At 57.7% G+C, this 18,803-nt stretch overlaps 4 protein-coding genes across 4 annotated transcripts; 2 read left to right on the top strand and 2 right to left on the bottom strand.

Moving 5' to 3' along the window:
* Positions 1-1,720: 1,720 nt before the first annotated feature.
* On the bottom strand, positions 1,721-3,510 carry VOLCADRAFT_107774 (uncharacterized protein). Its single transcript, XM_002957634.1, has 2 exons — positions 3,266-3,510; positions 1,721-3,074 (listed from the first exon to the last, which is right to left on the bottom strand). Exons 1-2 carry the CDS (start codon positions 3,491-3,493, stop codon positions 2,877-2,879), a joined length of 426 nt encoding a protein of 141 aa, XP_002957680.1. The 5' UTR covers positions 3,494-3,510; the 3' UTR covers positions 1,721-2,876.
* Positions 3,511-3,705: 195 nt separating this feature from the next.
* VOLCADRAFT_77655 (uncharacterized protein) lies at positions 3,706-7,312 on the top strand. The gene is made up of 4 exons (XM_002957661.1): positions 3,706-4,124; positions 5,001-5,523; positions 6,064-6,390; positions 6,665-7,312. Exons 1-4 carry the CDS (start codon positions 4,051-4,053, stop codon positions 6,722-6,724), a joined length of 984 nt encoding a protein of 327 aa, XP_002957707.1. The 5' UTR covers positions 3,706-4,050; the 3' UTR covers positions 6,725-7,312.
* Positions 7,313-8,596: 1,284 nt separating this feature from the next.
* VOLCADRAFT_98787 (uncharacterized protein) lies at positions 8,597-12,764 on the bottom strand (the record flags this gene model as incomplete). Its single annotated transcript, XM_002957633.1, has 8 exons — positions 8,597-8,641; positions 9,015-9,995; positions 10,264-10,293; positions 10,812-11,089; positions 11,318-11,381; positions 11,721-11,882; positions 12,168-12,320; positions 12,657-12,764. The coding sequence occupies 8 exons, from the start codon at positions 12,762-12,764 to the stop codon at positions 8,597-8,599; spliced, it is 1,821 nt and encodes a 606-aa protein (XP_002957679.1).
* Positions 12,765-13,320: 556 nt separating this feature from the next.
* Positions 13,321-17,174, top strand: VOLCADRAFT_98786 (uncharacterized protein; the record flags this gene model as incomplete). Its single annotated transcript, XM_002957660.1, has 5 exons — positions 13,321-13,446; positions 13,581-13,941; positions 14,035-14,171; positions 14,557-15,636; positions 16,209-17,174. The coding sequence occupies 5 exons, from the start codon at positions 13,321-13,323 to the stop codon at positions 17,172-17,174; spliced, it is 2,670 nt and encodes an 889-aa protein (XP_002957706.1).
* Positions 17,175-18,803: the final 1,629 nt, after the last annotated feature.

Below are 18,803 nucleotides of genomic sequence, written 5' to 3'. Positions count from 1 at the left end.
TCTGCTTGCGAAGGAGGTGTGACAGGTGACGCAGGAATAGCACACTAGCTCCAATGAGGCGCCTAGGTAGGAAGGCTGATTGCTCGGGGGTTATGACTTGGCCAAGGGCAGGGCCTAGGCGGTTTGCCAGCACTTTGGTGAGCAGTCGGTAGTCCGAACAAAGCAGGGTGATAGGACGGTAGTTGCCAGGGAGTTTGGGGTCGCCTTTTTTGTAGATCACCGTCAGTACCCCCTCCAAGAAGCCCTTCGGCACCTGCCCCGTCAAGCCTATGGCGGTGAGCAGGCCAGCCATGGTGGTGCCAATGGCCGACCAGAATTTCCTGTAGATGTCGGCTGGGATGCCGTCCCACCCCGGGGCCTTGCCAGGCTGGCTTTTCTTAAGAGCCTTTCGTAACTCGGTGGCCGTGATGGTTCTGGATCCCAGCTGTTCATCTGCCTCTGCGGGTAGCGAGATGTTGGCGGCCGCCAGGGAGTTTAGCACCTCCTGCTGGGCTTGGGGGCAGATGTAGTTGGGAGCTCGGCTCACTTCACTCCAGAAGTCTGCGACCACCTGGGGAAGCTGGCTAGGATTAGTCACTAGGCGGCCGGACTGGGCTTGCAGGGCGACGTATGTATGTATGTATGTATGTATGTATGTATGTATGCATGTATGTGAAGTACATTGAAAGGTGGCTATCGCTTCACCGCATACACTTCTGGCTCTCGATGCTCCTCTGACAGCGGTGGCAAAGGCTTCATGCGCTCGGACATACAGATGGGTGTTTACAGTCACAGGCTAGCCCTGGGACTGCATTTCCGTGTCACCGAAAGACCCAAAAAGGTTGCCACACACGCTCGTCTGCCTGTCGGCCAATCCCAGCTCTCAGGCTCAGTAAGACTGTCTGTCAATCCCAGGTTTCTTCTGGGCGGAGTCTACCTGTCAGCCAATTCCATGTCTCCGGGCGGCTCTCGACACGTATAGTCTCACCGAAACGTTTCGGAGTACGGAGCACCCGCGAACCGAGAACACCTATGCCGAGGATTGCCAGTCAGGAAGGCTACGTCATCATGCAGTAGCAGTGGGGCGGGAGTTTTCCCCGGCAGCTAACGAAGGCGAGCCCGCTCCCTCACGGACAAAGAGAGGCAGTGGCTACAGGGCAAGCACTATAGCGCCTGAGCGAGAACGCAAGCTAGCTATCGTGCGGGAGATTCTGCGAGTCGTGATGCCCGATGGTGACCCGGAGATGATGCTGGAGGGTAACCGGCCGCATGCCGTGCAGTTCCCTAAGCTAGCTCGCGTAGGGCGGTAACAGGGTTTTCAACCACCTAAAGTCTCTGAAGAGCACGTAAGAGCACGTAAGTGTTAGTGGGGACGTGCCTTCCCATCCATTACATCCAAGCAACAACATCACCATTTTTATATGCATGCATCCGGACAGCAGGAAAATCGGCTTTTTTGACAGCAGGAAAATCCCTCAGCTAACCCTGGAAAGACGAAAAAATACTGTAAAAGTGCGTCAGCGACAATACATCAATATGGTCTTAAATTTCTGTCATCAAAATATTCACGTTCCTCCTGGATGACCATGGAACATGTTTCTGTCGCATTATAAAGTGTTGTCCAGCTCACCGTGTGTCAAAATTCCAAAATTTTGGTTTTAAAAACGAAATTCAAATTTGCATGGCCGTTCCTGTGGCTTGCAAGGTCGCCATCTTGCCTAACCGAGGTGAAGCATGAAGGCCCAGAGCAAAGATTCAACCAGAGCAAAGGATACATTAGTACACGGCTCGTTCGCTGCACTAGCCCTAGCGGGAAGCGGCGGAAACATCCACAGACAGACAGCAGCAGCAGCACGAACTCCGCCCAACCCAAAGCACAACTTAATAAAGGTTTGAGCCCTAACATCACTCTCAGGTCGACATGGTCTCTTCATACCCTTCTCAACAGCTGCCAAAGGTGTACGACACCAGTACCAGGTACTGTACATACCATTAATCCTTATCATACCATAAATGAAACTCGCAACGACGCAGGCCAGCGATTACCCCCTTGCAGCCCAAGACCTGAGAGTCCAAGGACGGGGCACTCAGGCGGCAGAGACTTAAAAAAGCAAGCCACCACCCAAACTTTACATGTGAACTGCCGCCATCGATTTAGGCCCAGCCCGGCACGGATATACATATTCACATACTGATAGATAACCGGAAGACACGATTCCCCGAAGGACTTTAAAAAGCCATTCTGGCAAATAATGCTTCGGCACACTAAACATACAAAGGCAAAGCAATGAAGACATCGTTGCTTCCTCAAGGGAGGAAACGAGCTGAAAGCGCGAATCCCCAAAATGTGGGGAAGCAGTTTTGCTGCACATCCTTCACGTTTTGCTACTCATCAAACGAACATTCTCAAAAAGCCAGGTTCTCAATGCTACTTCATATGCAGCAGCCAGCCTCTCTCTCGCTATGTAGGTTTCCCTGATCTTCTCTCTACAAATACGGCTTAGAGCAGAAACAACCACTTTGGGAGGTTGTTTTCGTTGTTCAGTTGCTCCCTGCCGCCTTTTCAAGCGACATTCTATGGGTTTGCAACCAACTGTCAAAACTGTCTCCCAGTTATGCATACTCAGCGTTCACAAGCACTGCACTACCGTCTCTCGGGCCACGCGACCTCTGCAGTAGTCACCACCCTCAATCAATAACAAAGAGACCATCACCAAGCGTCAACCTGTGAATTCACACAGAATTCACACAGAACAGCAAACGACAAAACCCATTTCTGTGAGAGTATATAGGCTACTGACGTCTGTGGGACACATGGCGACCGGAAACCGGAAACCGCTATAATTAGATGGTCAGGAAGCCATCATAAGACCATAATGTACAAGCAGCCTATATCTTTAGGATGGCACGCCAAAATGGCCCAGCTCATCATCCCAGAGACCTGGCTGCGAAGAAGCCAGGCGCTGCCATTGGTCCTCGTGCCATTGGCAGAGGCGACTGTGATCTTGCTCGACGTCTTTGCTTGTGATCTCGTTCACTGGCGGCAGCTCTGGTCGAGTTGAAGAGGACTCAGCAACAACCTCGGCGGCGCGTACCTGCAACGGCAATTTCGCACAGGTTAACTCGCAACGCCCACATCCGCAATACCGAGAACGTGCCTCACATTTGTGCAAGCATTGTGGGCAGTTCCTTGGCGCATAAATCAGGCGATTTGAATGCCCAAGTCAACGTTGGGGACAATTGCTTATCCAGTCGCTAAACCCTTGGAGACCATCCATGTGCTAACCTGTGCAATGCGCTGCCTCAAAATAGCACTGTGTTTTGCATTCCAAATAATGGTGTCTGCGGTCAGGTGATAATCATCGCTCGGGGCGTCGTCCGCGGCAGCGCTGGCGACAGCGAGTCGCTTTCTTGTTGGGACGACTAGCAGGCGCGCCTGTGTTGATTGAAGTCCAAAGCGCTTTTGCATCATTCCCATGTTGCGGCTCGTCGGCTGAATAAATGAAGCAGACATATTACCAAGGCTGCCTGGCTAATGGGTTGTTGATAATGAAGATGTCGACTCCTTGACAGCAAATATAATACTCCAAGTGGCAATAGGTGATACTACACATATGTAGCTTGCAGTGGTAAAGGATGCCGTCTCTTTTCTATACGTGGAAAGGCTGTACGGCAGCAGTTCGTTAAACTGCAGTGGTACCTATCACCTCATCCAGGCAGTGCTAACAAAAATCATCAACCGATTGCACTACTGCGGAGAAGAGATTGTGGGGAGGAATTTCACTGTTTGAAGCCAAATCACAACCGAAAAAACCACAAGCGGCTGATGGTCTGATTAAAACTCAATCATCAGTACAGAAAATTAAATACTGCAAGCTGGCGGAAAACCTGGATGCCGTGCATGGTTTTCAATAACCCTCGTGCCTGTGCACGCTGCCGGAGACCTGCCCTTTCCTTTAGGTTCTCTGCACCGTCCTATTCAAGGCTCGGCAGTATGCTCGCAATTGCTCCAGCCTGAGGGGGCTGCTCGCGATCCAGCGTGCCCAGTCGTCGCGAGCCGTAATTGCGGAAATGCCTGTCCAAGCCATGTTATACAAGCTTTGCGATGCGGTGCTGGAGTTTATCGCCGTTGGGATTTACGTTAGGTGCGATCTCTGGCACATCGGCAGTCGTGTCTATTTCCAGGCCCATCTTGAATATAGCTTTCAACCATTTCAACGCAACGCACACCCCAACCTACTTCCCCAATCAACCCATGCTTGCATCTGTCGCATGATCCCAGAAGTACAACCAATCAGACCTCTTTCTGAGCATTCGGACAAACGCGTCATACGCCCTATGCGCAACAATATTGCATCCTAACTGTACGTATCCACCCCATCGTCGCCACCCCGTATATACATCAACACTTGACTTTCCATGACTGTCATACAAAATGAAAGATTGGCCTTCAGCCGACAACAAAGGAGGAAGTCCCTCAAGAGGACAGCTGGGCAAGCATCAGTATTTTCCCCCTCGTCATCATTATCGTCAGCACGCGAGATACCGGGGGCGAGATAGGGGGGAGGGAGGGGAGCGGAGAGTCACATGGGTTCCGCGGCCCCTGAACGCCGCAACACTATAAGACTCTGCGCGTATATAAACATATAAATTGCACATCACACCTGCACAGCCAGATTGCAGGTCTAGCCACAACAGGATGGTACGCCGCCCCTCGCTTTCAACCTAGCACATTCCTCGTACGTGAACGGAAACCCCTTCCGTCACACCTCTTGCCGAACCCCACCCCCGTCACCGCAACCAACTCTCCCCGTCGCCGCCACTACGTTTGCCGGTTAGCCGATCAGAGCCCGCACCGCTCCAACTACTCTTCTATCGACCACGCCCTCCCGCACCGGGCAGCCATACCCCCGCGGGCAGCCCCCCGAACACATGAATCAACACTTTTTTTCCCCACGCGCCCTACTCTACCCACGCCCCCTCCCACCCTCCCTCCCTCCCCCCTTCCCCTCCCATCGCAGCGCCATCTACGCCACCGCCCTCCTCCTGCCCGCCATCCTAACCGCCTTCGCCGTCCTCGGGCCGTCCAACACTGTCCCATGGGTCGCTACGGCCCTCCTGGCCTTCTGCACTTTCACCCCCCTCCACCTCGTGACGGGGACCCTATCAGAGCGCTTCGTACAGTTCTCCGTACGGCGCGCCTCGGCCTACTTTCCCGCGCGCATCATCTGCGAGGACGCGGAGGCTTTCCGTTCAGACACGGGTTACCTTTTTGGATTCTGCCCCCACTCCGCTCTCCCGGTCGCTCTCCCCACCGTCTTCTCCACCAACTCCCCCTTGCTGCCCAAGGCGTTGCGGGGCCGCACGCATGGCCTCGCATCGTCGGTCTGTTTCCAGGTGCCGATTGTACGGCAGCTGTACTGGTGGCTGGGTGTACGGCCCGCGACACGTGCCGTGATGCGGAAGCTCCTGAGCGAGCGGCGGGTAGCGGTTGTCGTACCCGGCGGAGTGCAGGAGGTCCTTCGGATGCAACATGGAAAGGAGGTGTGAATGTGGGGGGGTTTGGTGGTTGGTGGTTGAGCAACTGCGGTGACGCTACCTGGGGGGGGGGGCGATCTCGTCCACAAAAGAAAAGATGTTGAGGGACGGAAACGCCGCCCAGGGTCATTAAGGGGGTGTAGGGCCATTAAGGTGATCGCGGAAGGTGACAGTCAGATGCATGGAGTCGTCGGACCGGAGGGTGGCCGTGGGATCCGTCGCTTCCCAAGGGGGAGGGGAGGGGGAGGGTATGTGGATGGGGTGGGAAAGGAAGAGAAGAAATCACCTCGGACGGATTCGGGTGAACCCCATGTGACGAACCTGAAACCTGAAGTGGTCTGATTCTAGTGGGCAGTGCTGAGGTGGCGTTGGGGTGGCGGGAAGGAAAGGGGGGGGAATAGGGGGAAAGGGGAAATAAGGGGGTGGGGGTGGAGAAGGCGAAATTGAAAGGGAGAACCATGGCACTAACCCAGCATGCATAACCACCTCAACCGACTTTATTTTGTATTCTGCAATCACGGGCTCCGTCCTCGCGGCCCCATGCAGGTCGCTTACCTGTCCTCCCGTACGGGCTTCATACGGATTGCCGTACAGTGTGGCGCGCCAATCGTACCGGTCTGGGCATTCGGCCAGACCCGGGCGTATAGCTGGATTCGCCCGGGGCCGCCGCTGGTGTCGTCGTGGCTCGTCTCTCGCATCTCGCGCACGTTTGGAGCTGTACCCATCTTTATGTACGGTGCGTACGGCAGCTCAATGCCGCATCGTGAGCGTATCACGGTCGTGGTCGGGCGGCCGATTCCCGTACAGCAGATGGACGCGCCGCCTCCGGAAGTGGTTTCGGAGCTGCTGCGGAAGTTTATGAACGAGCTTCAGGTGCGCGTACGACAATTAGGACGGGCCGGCTATTGCGGGGAAGTCACATGCCCTAGTTTCATTCCCTGGAGGGGCATTGGTGACACGTTAGGGTGGAAGGAAAGCTCTTCACCTGTGTTTTTCCTGCCAGAAGCTAAACAAGTGTATGATTATATTGACCCATATGGAAAGAAAAAACAATTTGTTTTAAATAGATCCAGTTCTTCAAGTCGTACACCCGCCGCAACTCGTCCACTATTGTCTTCATCTCGCCCTTGCTTGCTCTCGCCAACAGGCTTTGTACGACAAGCATAAGGGCCAGTACGGCAGGGGCGAGGAACTGCAAATATTTTAACCCAGGTTTTGTGTTTTATATAATGACTCGTTGTCGACAATGGCGACGACAATGACCAGGGGCGGGAAAACCTACGGAGAGGACGTCTTTGGCTGTTTCATACCGCGGAAAAAACTGGTGATACAGCTACTGCTGCTGGTACTGCTGCTGGTACTGCTACTGCTGCTGGTATTGCTACTGCTGCTGGTACTGCTACTGCTGCTGGTATTGCTACTGCTGCTGGTACTGCTACTGCTGCTGGTATTGCTACTGCTGCTGGTACTGCTACTGCTGCTGGTGACGTTTGTTGTGGTCATTATGTGGACTACTTGCCGCTTTGGCTTGGTTGTCCTGACTGCTATCGCTTGTGCGAATATGAAATTCATGCAGCAAATTTGTCGTAAGGCCAAGCTGAAGAAGAGATTAGAGAGAAGGTCGACTAGAAGCGCCAAAGGATGTTGGAGGCGGTTGTTGTGTGGTGGCGATGCAAACGGTGGTGCTGCAAAGTTGAGCAGTTTGAGAAGGCATGTGCGCACTGTTTGCATGGATGACGTGGATGTCTATTATCGTACTTTTAACGTACGGAACTTCTTTTTACTGGATCTGATCTTCGACGCGAATGGATCGCAATACAACTATGTTGCAAAAGACCAGCGCCAAACCAGTGTTTGGGGGGGCGGAGATGGAGCTGAAGGGGCGGATCATCTGTGCGATCTTTGGTTTCAGAAGATGGAAAAAAATGAGATCATTCAAAGCCTGCTGCGCTTTCCTTCATGACGCCTTCTCATTCCAGCGCTAAGACGGCCCGGCCGCGCGCTTTTACGGAGGTTTTGAGCTATCAATCAGCAGCTCTCATATTCACCTCCGAATATCCAATAGCCGCCGAAACACCCAAGCTAAGATGAAGCTGGATGGTAAGCCGTAACACAAGATTGTAATCTGAAGTCCCGAACCGCCTCGGCGGCCAGGTAAAATGCGTGTGTTGCCAGCTCCCCGGATTGTGGCACTATCCGCTACCTAGAGTAGAATGTCCACGGCTTCGTGGCACTATCGATATTTACATCCCTGTATTTGCCGGCTTGGCGCGAGTTGGACTGCAGATACCCTCAGGGAGGCGTGGTGGTTAAGGGATTGCCAGGTCCCCTACACCTTTTTGCAAAGGATTCACTCCTCTTCATCCCTCTCGACTCGATAGTCCAGTAGCCAAAGGCGGAAGTGGGGACGTCTTGCAGGTCTTTTCCTCAATCCCCCACCCTCCCTCGCTTTTCCCCCATCAGAAATGTCTATTATCACCTTAACGTTTCTGTTTTTCACCGTCTTTTTACTATAATACTTAGTCAGCCGCCATGAGAATGCTTTCACCTATAGGATGCAGCACCCGGCTTGCTGCAAGGTTCGATAAGTAAAGGGAGCGCCCGGGAAACATGACACCGTACAGCCTGCCGTCGTACAGTTGCCGTGCAGCTCCACGCAACAGCTGCCTGCCAAATCCCAGCCTAAACAAGCTCCTGCCGATGCCACCGTCACCATTACCACCATGACCCTCCATCCCCAGCCACCTACTCCCATTTCCGGGAGGTGCTCCATACAGCCACTGCCGCAAGCACAGCCGCTGACATCACATCGGTGCCCTAAAACCGGCGAGGCCAGCTGCATGACAAGCAGTCATGACAAGCAGTTTTCCCGGGGAACCCCAAGTTCAACACGGGGGACCTCCTCGTGAGCCAACGGGCGGCGTTGGCGTCGCCACCGCAGCAGTAGCAGCAGCAGCAGTAGCATCAGAGGAAGGAGCCGAAGAGGGCCTTATGTTGTAGCGCTCCAAAATTGCGGCGACACCGCCCTTGACTTTGTCAACCTCTTCATCCAATCGCTCTACTACGCTTTGCTTATTGCCTAAAAGTGCCCGGGGGTGTACCGCGGCAGCACCACTGTACGACTCTGCACCCATCACAGCAGCGACGGCACCGTTGTGGTCGCCGCCAAGGCGTGCTGTTAAGGCATTATTGCTGATGCTGGTATTCCCTGATGCAGCCACTGTCCTGCTCGCCGCCGCTGCTTCCACGGCAACCGCTGCAACCTGACGGGATATGCTGCTACTGCTGCTACTGGAGCCGCCTGTCGTACCATTCACTGGTACTGAAGCCGCTGCACCAGCAGTAGCAGCGACTGGGATGCTGCTGCCAGCGCTACGGCGCCCCACAGACCCCGGCCTCGTGGTGGGTCTCTGTACGCACACAGCTGATCCAGCTGCTGCTGCTGCTGCTGTGGCCGCCGCCGCCGCTGCCGCAACTGAGCTACTGCCTGCTCCAACCTTTACTGCTCCGCCCGATTCCGCTACTGATAACACGGCTCCTGTGGAATCCAACACAGCAGGTGATGTGGATGGCCCCAACGGCGCTGTGGTAAATGCAGCATGGCGTGCAGGGCTCGGTGGCATCCGGCGGGAAGGCGACTTCTCCCGGTAGGAGGTCTGGGGCAGGAGCTGGGGCAGGAGCTGGGGCTGGTTTGCGGTCTGGGAGTGCTGCTGGGAAGGGTGCTGCTGGGAAGTGTGGTTGCGGGCTTGGAGCAGCGGCGATGATGTTGACGATGGAGGCGGCACCCCAGTGACGACGGCGGCGGCAGCTGCGGCTGACGAGGCAGCTACGGGCCTTAAATTGTTCCTATCCGGCGGGGAAGGAGGCGCCGCCGCCGTCAATGCCGCCGCTGACGAGGCAACGGCTTGAATGCGGTTAATGGCAGCGGTGGTGCCGTCCGCAGACGGTGGAGTGGAAATCCGCGTCTGCAGGAGAACTGGTGGCGGCGCGAAGACGGAGGCCGCGGCGCCGCCGCTGCTGCCGCCGCTCCCCGGCCGCCGCAATGGCGCCGCCAGCAGCTGCGCAGCACGTGACGGTGGGCCACTGCCGCCACTGCCGCCATCGGCGGCCGCCGCCGCCGCAACCGCCCCCGGTACTCGCGTCACCGATGACCCTGACGTCAGCCGCTGCGACTGCTGCCGTACAACCTGCTCATCCCCGCCATGATGCACGACAAGCGTCTGCGCGCCTCCGCTGACGCTGCTCCGCCGTGCTGGCGCCGACGGCGCACCGGCACCGCCCGATGTCGGCCGCCGAGATGCGTCCACCATACCCCTCAACCGGCCCGGCTTGCTCTGCTGCTGCTCCGCCGCCGCAAACATGGCTTTGACCCTCACCTCGTGCTCCAGCCTGGCCTCCTCGTTGGTCACTACTGCCGCTAGACGGCTGGAGTAGTCCTTTAGTTCCGCCAGACTTGGAGGCGGAACGGTGGCGCGAACCTGCAAACACATACATACATACATACATACATACATACATACATACATACATACATACATACATACATACATACATACATACATACATACATACATAGTGCGCTACCTGGGTGCGCGGAGGAGAGCGCCATGCGCCCACCACTGGGAGGAAAACACACGGCCATAATCGCATCCCCTCCTTTCTCACCCCCTCTTTCCTCCTCCCCTACTCCCTCCCACAATGAATTTACGGGGCGGCGAGTGAGGCGTGGCCTTGTGTTCAGCTCACCTGCAGATCTGCCTCCACGTCGAGAAGTCCCTGTGGGTGTGGGTGTGGGTGCGGGTGCATGACAGCGTGGGTGGGTGGGTGGGGTGGGTGTTAGGGGGGAGGTTAGGTGGTGCGGAGGGGGGCGTGGGCGGGTGGGTTGCAGTAAGGGTGTGGTTCGGCTGGGTTGTGAGGTGGAGGACGAAAACATGCCGCCGCGGGTTGTTGGGAATGCGTGGGGAGTCGGTGCTGGAAGTGGGGGAGCGGAAGTACGGAAGGCAATCTGCATCGTCGTCATCGATGCTTTTGATGAAGTAGTTTTTTGCCGTCGCAAATCCCTGTACGACAAATGCCGTACTCTCAACAGACCACCGTAAACCCAACAAATGCGCACCGTGAACACGCACATCCCCTTCTCCCTTCTCTTCCCTTTCCTAAAAAATCTTGTAAATTATTAGGAGTAATAATATTTTCCCTACTAAAAATTCAAACCTGGCCAAGATTTCCCCCTCTCTGAACCCCTTCTCAATGAAACCCACACCCCTCCCGACCCACATCCAATAGCGTCACACCTGTAAATATTCCACGTCTTCAAGCAGCGCTGTTCGCTCCTCCAACAGTGCCGTACGTAACGTCTCCCGTACAGTGTCGATACTAGCCACATTCAGCTTGTCCGCTAAGCCCGCCACGACGCTCGGCGCGTCGGTATACCTCGTCACGGCGGAGGAGGCGGATGCGGAGGAGGCGGCTGTGGAGGGTCGGGAGCCTTGGAGAGTGGGCGACGCGGTGCCGGGTCGCGACAGCGGTGACGGGAGGGAGATGGATGCGGAGACGTTGGAGGCAGAGAGCGCTGTGGGGGGCCGGGACGCGGTCCCGGGGCGGGAGGAGGTCGACACCGCGGAGGAGGGTGGGCGGGGCGGGAGGGACGAGGAAGGCGGCCGGACTCCCGAGACCCCGGCTTCCGTGATCTGAGGGAGAGAATTAGGTGGCGAGGGTATGCATCGGCGGTGAGTGAGGGTGTCGTGCGGTTAGACCAAATTTCAAACTTTTCAAACTACTTCAAGCGATTGTCACCTACCTGACCTGATGAACTGAGACCAATATAGAGTACACACACGGCCCCTGCCCTCTGGCCCCGCCACCTGAGCTGAACCGGGTAATTGGGTAACGCCCGAACAACACCTCCTCTCCCCCCAGCAGGCGTCCGGAGTTATGTCCCAGAACGTTCGATTTCGCCATCCTACTCACTCCTCCTTCCTCTCAACTTAAGCCTCCCCTTTCCTTCCACATACCAACCCCCTCACTCCACACCAGAGGATTTCGACTTCCAGTTTGGGACACAGCACAGAGCTCACCCCTCACCCTACTCCCTAACACCCTATTCCTCATCCTAACACCCAAGCCTAATCATATCATGGTCTCGATAATTTATGTAGATCCAGTACCAGCCCTCCTCCGCACTCCTCCCCCCGGCCCCCCACCTGCGCCACGGTCGTCATGTAGTCCAGAACCGCCCGATCCCTCTTCCCGTGACGGGGCAGCAGCGAGTCCGGGTCCCTGTCCTTCACCGCAGAGCTGCCGAACGGGCTGACGGCAGCGGAGGCGTGGAGCCGCTCAATCAACAGACGAATCTCAGTTTCCACCTGCAAAGACGGACGGACAGACAGACAGAAAAGACGCCGTCTCCGCGCGAGTAGCTGTGTTCGCTTGTGAAGCCTTCATCCCTCGACACGTCTTCCCCCCGTTCGTACTCAATGCTTCCCTGCCAATGCCCATTATGGAGCGAATCAATAACCAACATCCAACCACCAACCCAAATCATGAGCCAATCTGACACATCCCACGCCATAAAATTAAACGATCTCCATGCCTCTGCCCCTGGCACAACTCCCGCCCTTTTTTGAGGCGGTGCGGGATGGCCCACCCACCATGCTTCGTTGCGGGTTGCTGCACAGCTGGTGTCTTGCCAGCAGTGCCGATGTGTTAAGTGTCACGTCCCCGAGGATGTCCGCCAGGGCGCCCGCCTCCGCGAACAGCGTCTCGTTGTCGTCCAGAAGGGCGGTGCCCAGTGCGCGACGGATCTGGGATTGGGGGGGAAGAGGTTGGGTGGTTTGGCCTGGGTGAAGGAAAGGGAAAAGGGGCAACCTACGTGAAGTCGCGCGAACGTGAAATCGCATCAAACACGAAACAGTGGGATGGGTGAAAGTAAAAGGAAGTAGCGCAGCGCGTGTATCCGCGCAAGGACAGCACGCACAGCTATCGCACGCGGGCCCCAGGCGCTTTGGCCCGGTGCTGCCACCTTCCCGGGTTGCGGCATGCTGCGGGATTTCGCCACGGGGCTTGAGTCTTTAAGATGATGGTTCCAGGTGACTTGTGATGGGACGGTGTGTGGAGCTTGTTGGCAGGTCTGCTCTTACCTCATCGCGTTCCGCCGGGTAGAGGTGAAGAGAAATGACCTCCCACAATAGCTGCTTCACAACACGCAGCTGCTGCGCGTTGGACGTAATGGATGGGTGTCCATCCATGGGTGTGGTTACCCTGTCAAAGGCCTCGAGAGCCGAGCCCCTAGCCGGGGCGCAAGCGCTCCTTACAGCATGCTGTGTTTGAGGGGAAGGTGTCCCGTTGCGATAAGACCTTGTGTGTTAAAGAAAGGCTTTATGACTTCTATAACATAGGTAACTCTAAAGTATCTGCAGATGGCATGCTTCCGACGCAGCAAGTCCTTGGGGAGTGTTCGTTCGCGTGCAGTTAAAAAGTAGGCATGTAATTCGTAAAAGAATATGTCTCTCGAAAGGCTTCAGATGACCTGGAAAACCAAAGACATTTCTCCCGTACTGCCGAACATATGCCGTTTTGGCCCAGCAGGCCGCTGCTATCGCGACTGTGGCAAAGATATAACTTTTATTCACCCCCAACCATGTTAAGGAGCTTGCACGCCGCCATCTACAATTGCTTCCTTGATCTCTGACTTGACCAGTTCTCTGTGCGCGGCTACATGTCCTGAAAACGCCCCCGTGTCGCCCGTTTGCATCAGATCGTTTACAGAAACCTAGGGGCTTGCGCTACTTGATTGGTGCAGCAATGAAGGCCTCGGATGTGCCAAGCTTGAAGGTGGCAGAGCTCAGGGAGGCGCTTAAGGAGCGTGGCCTCTCGACAACAGGGACGAAGGCCGTGCTTGCGGAACGTTTGCTGACAGCTCTAGCTGCGGTGAGTCGGGGAACGAGCGCCAAACGTCCACGCCGCAGTCCTTCCTGCCGCCGCGGGCGTCCTGGGAAATTCTGCCGGCAGTCGCTCAAACCAGGAACCCTAACAAGCGTTAAGTGTCACGGCGCTGTCTGCAGGAGGAGAAGGACGGCAAGGGTGCTTCGGACTCCCCTTCTGGCAAGGGCGACTCCTCTTCCGAAGACGCCGCCGACGCTCCTGAGCCCAAGGGCACAACACAGGTCGAAGCGCAAACCCAGCCCACCCCATCCAAAACTGCCGACAAAGCCGCGCCAGCAGCCAGAGCAACAGCGAAACCCGCACCGTCCGATGAGCCTAAGGCGCCAGAGGAAGACAAGCAAGGCGCAGCGTCTGTTAACCCCGGGGCGGACTCTGAACCCCCCTTAGCAGCAGAAGCACCGGCAGCATCGGTAGGAGCAGCAGAGAACTCAGCCCGCTCACCTGCAAAGTCTAACGACCCGGAAGACGAACAGCCTAGGGGTAAGAAAGGCAGGTCAGCGAGCGAGCGAACGCCCGGCAGGCCGACCAGAAGAGGCAGGGCGTCTTCTGCCGCTGCCACCTCGATCGTCACAGCGGCCGGCGACGGCGAAGACCAGCCCGAAGCTGCTAAGGCCAAAGAGGTTGTGGAAGACGTGAAGGTGGAGGATGCTGTGATGACGGAAGCGCAACCAGAGGCCGGGGGGGGCCCTGAAGCGGAGCACGAGGAACAGGTGCGTGTGTCTTCCTGTCGCTGCCTCTCTGCCTAGTATAGAGAGAGGAGGGAGGAACAAAAGCCGGACAAGCAAGAGGAAAGGGCGGGGGAGGTCTTTTATGGAAAGGAATGCGGAGTGAGGTCTTAGGGGGGTTGTTTATGCGCAAGGTTGCTCAAGGTCGCTCAATGGTGGGATTTATTACAAGGCGCATCAACCTTTTAAGTAAACTTCTCCCTCTAGCTCGCCGGCAAGGAGAAAGATAATTGTTACGGAGCTGCTGCTCCGCGTCCCTATCGGCATCTGCGGTCTTATCGACGTTCATACCTTCCATCCCTACAAACCGGCGAAAGCCCAAAAAACTCCCCTCAATGCAAAAACCTCCTCCGACTGCGGGCTCGATTAGGTGGATTACGGCACGGATGAGATTACAGCACCGGACGAGTCGGTCGAGGACGGAGGGCCTCTTCCTCCGCGGACGGAGAAGATGGGGCTGGGGGAAAAGGAGGGAGGTCAGTCGCAGGCCGATAATTCCGTAGACGAGCAGCAGCAGCAGCAGCAGCAGCACCCGCCGAAGTCACAAGGGCGAAGGACAGGGCAGGCGGACGAGGATACAGCCATGGCGGACGCTGCCGCCGGCGATGCCGCCGGCGCTGGCAAAGAGGCAGATGCGGACGGTGTCACTGATGGACAGGGCGCTCCCGCCGATGGCGGGGGCGAGGCGGCGGCGCCGGGGACGGCTGTGGGGGCGGCGGCGCCCCTCACGACGCCCCCGGCATCGGCGGGCAAAGAGGATGTCAAGGAGTCTGCGGCGACGGGGGGCAGTGTGCGACAGGACGCCGGTACGCAGCAGCCTAGTGCAGCGGTGGTAACCACCAAGCCGCCGGCGAGGCCGGACCCAACGCCGCCGCCAGCCGCCGGCAGCGGCAGAAAGCGGCAGCCGATAGAGTTTAAGATGGATGAGGTCGAACAGCGAGTGGCAGCGAAGCGTGCAGCCAGGGAGGCGACGGCAGGGGAGGGCGTGGGGGCGGCATCGCCGGCCGAGGAGAAGATCACGCCCGCATCAGGGCCTGCGGTAACGGCTGCGCCAGCAGGCAAGGCGCAGTCTTCAGCGGCAGCAGCAGCAACACCACCGGAAGCAACCACGAAGGTGCAGGCGCAGGCTGTCACGGAGAAGGACGTCCCGGCAGCGGCGCCGCCGGTGCCGGAGGCGCCGGAGGTTCCTGCGGTGGCGGCGGCTGCGGCGGCAGCTACCGAGCGGGCTGCCAAGCTTCAGAAGTTGGACGCGGCAGGGCGCAAGGCGGCTGGGCTGGTGGGTGCTGCAAGACCAGCGGGAGGAGCACCTGCGGGGCCAAAGGGTGGTGGTGGTGGTGCGGCGGCGGCGACGGTGGCGGCCAAGAGGCTGTCTGCGCCGCCGCCGCTGGAGGGCCCAGCTACGAGGGCGCTGCGCATCGACGGCTTTGTGCGGCCGTTCACTGAAAACCAGGTAAGCAGTAGGAAAGGAAAGCGAGGGAGAGACTGCGCAAGAAAACGCGCGTTGCGTTTGTGTGCATGTCTGTGTATGCGAGTGGATGTGTGGATGTTTTTGTTCGCGCTTCGCACGTGTCTTGACTGCTTGTGTGTACGTCGGGTTGGTTGCTGTTGAGGAGTGTTCGGAAAGGAAAGGGAAGCCGCTGCGCCAGCTTCTAATTAGTAGTGTTTCAGGTGATGGTGGTGGCGACGAAGGTGATGATGGCGATGGTGGTGGTGGGTTATATCGATCTTGGGCAGGCGGAGGCGAAGTGGTGGGCCAGGGTCCGCGACGGGGTCGCCCCTTAAGGTCCAAATTTGCCACTTTGCCCCGCGAGTACTTTCCCCCGCGAATACACAGACACCCGGCGAACGCACAGGTTCCTGCGCGTGGCTGAGATCACGCGAGTACACAGCCGCCGACAGCTTTCCCCTCTCCTTTCTTCATAACTTACTGCCCTGCTGCTGGCTTTCACCACTTCCGCCTGGTGGGCTGGTGGGAAAAACCAACTGTGCCTGTGTTGTCGCACTGTACGGCATGTACCGCAGGTACGGCAATTTATGTCGCAACATGGCACTGTCGAGGATCTCTGGATGCCCACCATTAAGAACTACTGTTACGTGGTCTTTGCGGAGGTGACGCATGGAGAGGCAGCGGCGGCCGCCACCAACGGCGTCGTGTGGCCTTCTGGCAATCCCACCAGCATACTGAAGCCCAGCTACGTGTCCCCAGAAGATGCCGCAACGGCCATCGCTAACGGGCGCGCGGGCCTGATGGATCCGCCCAAAGGAGGCGGCGCCGTCGGGGGCCCCCTGAAGTCCCCCGGAACGGCGGCGGCAGCCGCTGGCGGCGGCGGCAGTGGCAGTACACTGGCATCGCCAAAGGGGGGCCCGGCACCAGCACCGCTGGCGGTGGTCGGTGCGGCTGGAGTACGTCGCGACACGCTGACGGCGGCGGTAGCGGCGGCCGCGGCCGATGCAGCGGCAGCGAAACAGAAGACGCCGGCGGCGGCAGTGGCCGCTGGTGCGAATACCGCCGCTGGTCGGAAGCGATCCGAACCGGAGGGGGAGTTGCCGCCAGCGGCCGCTGACGCCAGCACAGGCGACGCAGGGGACAACGCGGCAGCGGCGCAGCCGGCGGCGGTCGCCGAGGTCGTCGCTGCTCCGGAGCCGCCGGCGCTTTCATTGGACGACTTGTTCAAGAAGACCAAGTCCAAGCCGATCATCTATTGGCTCCCGCTTTCGGAGGAAGTGGCGGCGGCGGCGCGGAAGAAGCGGAAGGAGGAGGAGGCCGCGGCGCGCAAGGCCGAGGAGGAGGAGGCCGCGGCTGATCAGGAGCGAGAGCGGGCGCGCCACCAGCAGCCGGATCGTGACCGTGAGAGGGACAGGGCGGGGGATCGCGGCGGGTGGGGAGCCCTGCCACCGCCGCCACCGCTGCCGGGACCGCCGCCGGCACGGGACGGCCGTGGGGGGTACGACAGGGACCGGCAGGGGTACGGCAGGGATCGCAGGTAATAGGGTGCAGAGGGCTGGGGACCCGGCTGGCTAGCTGGCTGGAAACGGTGCTGATAGGAGCGGGCGGGATGGGATGGATTAGGCCTTCCAATTTGTTGTAGGATCATTTATATGCTGTTTAGGTTAGTATGCTGGGCCTCAAGCATGCGCCGGGTGGGTTTGGGATACTACGGGGTTTCGGAGCTCATTCAGTCCCTTTCTATGGCGGGCCGGGCCGGGCTAGGGGACGGGGTTTTAGGGGGAAGAGCTGGTAGCGGTTAAGTTAGCTCCTAAAAAGGCAATGGGGCTAACTTAGGGCTCATAGGAGCGCGCATGCGTTCCGTTGTTTTCTCATCTCCCTTTGCTGTTGCATATATATGCGCGTGATGGTCTTCTGTCTTCTGTCTGTCCGTCTGTCTGTCCATCTGTCTGTCTGTCTGCTTGCCTACGCGCGTCTGTTTGTGTGCGTGTGTGGGCGTTCGTCTATTTGTCTGATGTGTCTTCCTGCGCCTGCCTCTCGTGTCAGTTTCGTCGGTGCCCGTGTGTGGTCTGTGTGGTTGTCCGTCTGATCTCCCCCGCTGGTTGTCTGGTTCCCGTGCCATCATCGTTTCGCGTGTTTCGGTTCATCAACCCGGGGTGTATGTTACTTAGCCTGCTTGGCTACCGCCCGCGGATTTCGCGCTCTAATTGTGCCGGTGCCGGTTTGCTCGGTGCGCTTTGAAGAATGGACACCAACTCTTTCCATTCGAACGATTAATAGTCGAGGGGACGGCGAGGACAGTTGCAGTAGTAGCATCGCGTGCCCCCGGGGTTAAGGCCCACGGCAAAAGGAAGGGGGCGTCTGGGCGGAGGTGGAGTCGGAGGCGGGCCAGCGAAGATGGTGATGTCCCAAACTCGCCCAGTTCTTTTGCGTTGCGCCGCTCTGGTGTCTGCGGGCATCACGGGGCTTCTATGAGAGGACTACGGAGTCAAGGCGCTCCGTTCCCCCCCTTCTTTCTTTTCTGGCGCATGCGTGAGTTATGTCATGTGGAGAGTGCACCAAGGTGCGCCTAATTTACCCTTTTGCTTTGCTTTGGACGATCGATTTACCTTCGACAACACTCCTGGTCACAAGCTTTGTTGTGTTGATGATCGAGCCGGTTTTGAAGTGGCCGGGTCGTCTCTCTCCGTGTGCCTTGGTGCTTTGCCAGTTGCGTTGGAACGGTTGGTTCCGTTGGGGGCTGGCTTCTCCTCGCCCGCTTCTCCTCGTCTGCCGTGGCGTCATCCCCCGGCCTCCGTGCGTCGAGTTAGCCCTGCTTGTGTGTCGTGTTGCTCGCGCGCGGGGGGTCCAACGAATTTATACGGTTGTAACAACAGCAAAGGGGGGGAAGGGGTAAGACCACCGGGGCCCATCGGATCCGAGATGTCCGCTGGACCACGAGTATGCAAGGATCCAGAGGGATTGGAGGTTGAGCGCGCCGAGGGTGGAGAATTGCGCAAAGAATTTTGTAGTTGCCACAGCGACGTCGTCCAAGTTATTCGGTACGTGCTTGACAACCCATTCCTGGAAGTCGTAGGCGAATGTTTCCCCAAGCTTCCATTCTTATATGGCTGCGGTGGTTCAACCCGGAATGTGAAGTGTGCTTCGGTGCGCGGCATTCTTGCAGTTTC

This window comes from Volvox carteri (genome assembly GCF_000143455.1).
Source record: "Volvox carteri f. nagariensis unplaced genomic scaffold VOLCAscaffold_77, whole genome shotgun sequence".
In the NCBI taxonomy this organism is placed as follows: domain Eukaryota; kingdom Viridiplantae; phylum Chlorophyta; class Chlorophyceae; order Chlamydomonadales; family Volvocaceae; genus Volvox; species Volvox carteri.
This window is presented reverse-complemented; position numbering and strand designations above follow the sequence as displayed.

Excerpts from the sequence above, each read along its gene's own strand:
- VOLCADRAFT_77655 (XM_002957661.1), top strand. The coding sequence starts at position 4,051 with ATGCCTGTCCAAGCCATGTTATACAAGCTTTGCGATGCGGTGCTGGAG. Across the intron at positions 4,125-5,000 it reads GCCGTTGGGATTTACGTTAG|CGCCATCTACGCCACCGCCC; the intron begins GTGCGATCTCTG and ends CTCCCATCGCAG. Across the intron at positions 6,391-6,664 it reads AGTTTATGAACGAGCTTCAG|GCTTTGTACGACAAGCATAA; the intron begins GTGCGCGTACGA and ends TCTCGCCAACAG.
- VOLCADRAFT_107774 (XM_002957634.1), bottom strand. The coding sequence starts at position 3,493 with ATGTCTGCTTCATTTATTCAGCCGACGAGCCGCAACATGGGAATGATG. Across the intron at positions 3,075-3,265 it reads TGAGGCAGCGCATTGCACAG|GTACGCGCCGCCGAGGTTGT; the intron begins GTTAGCACATGG and ends TTGCCGTTGCAG.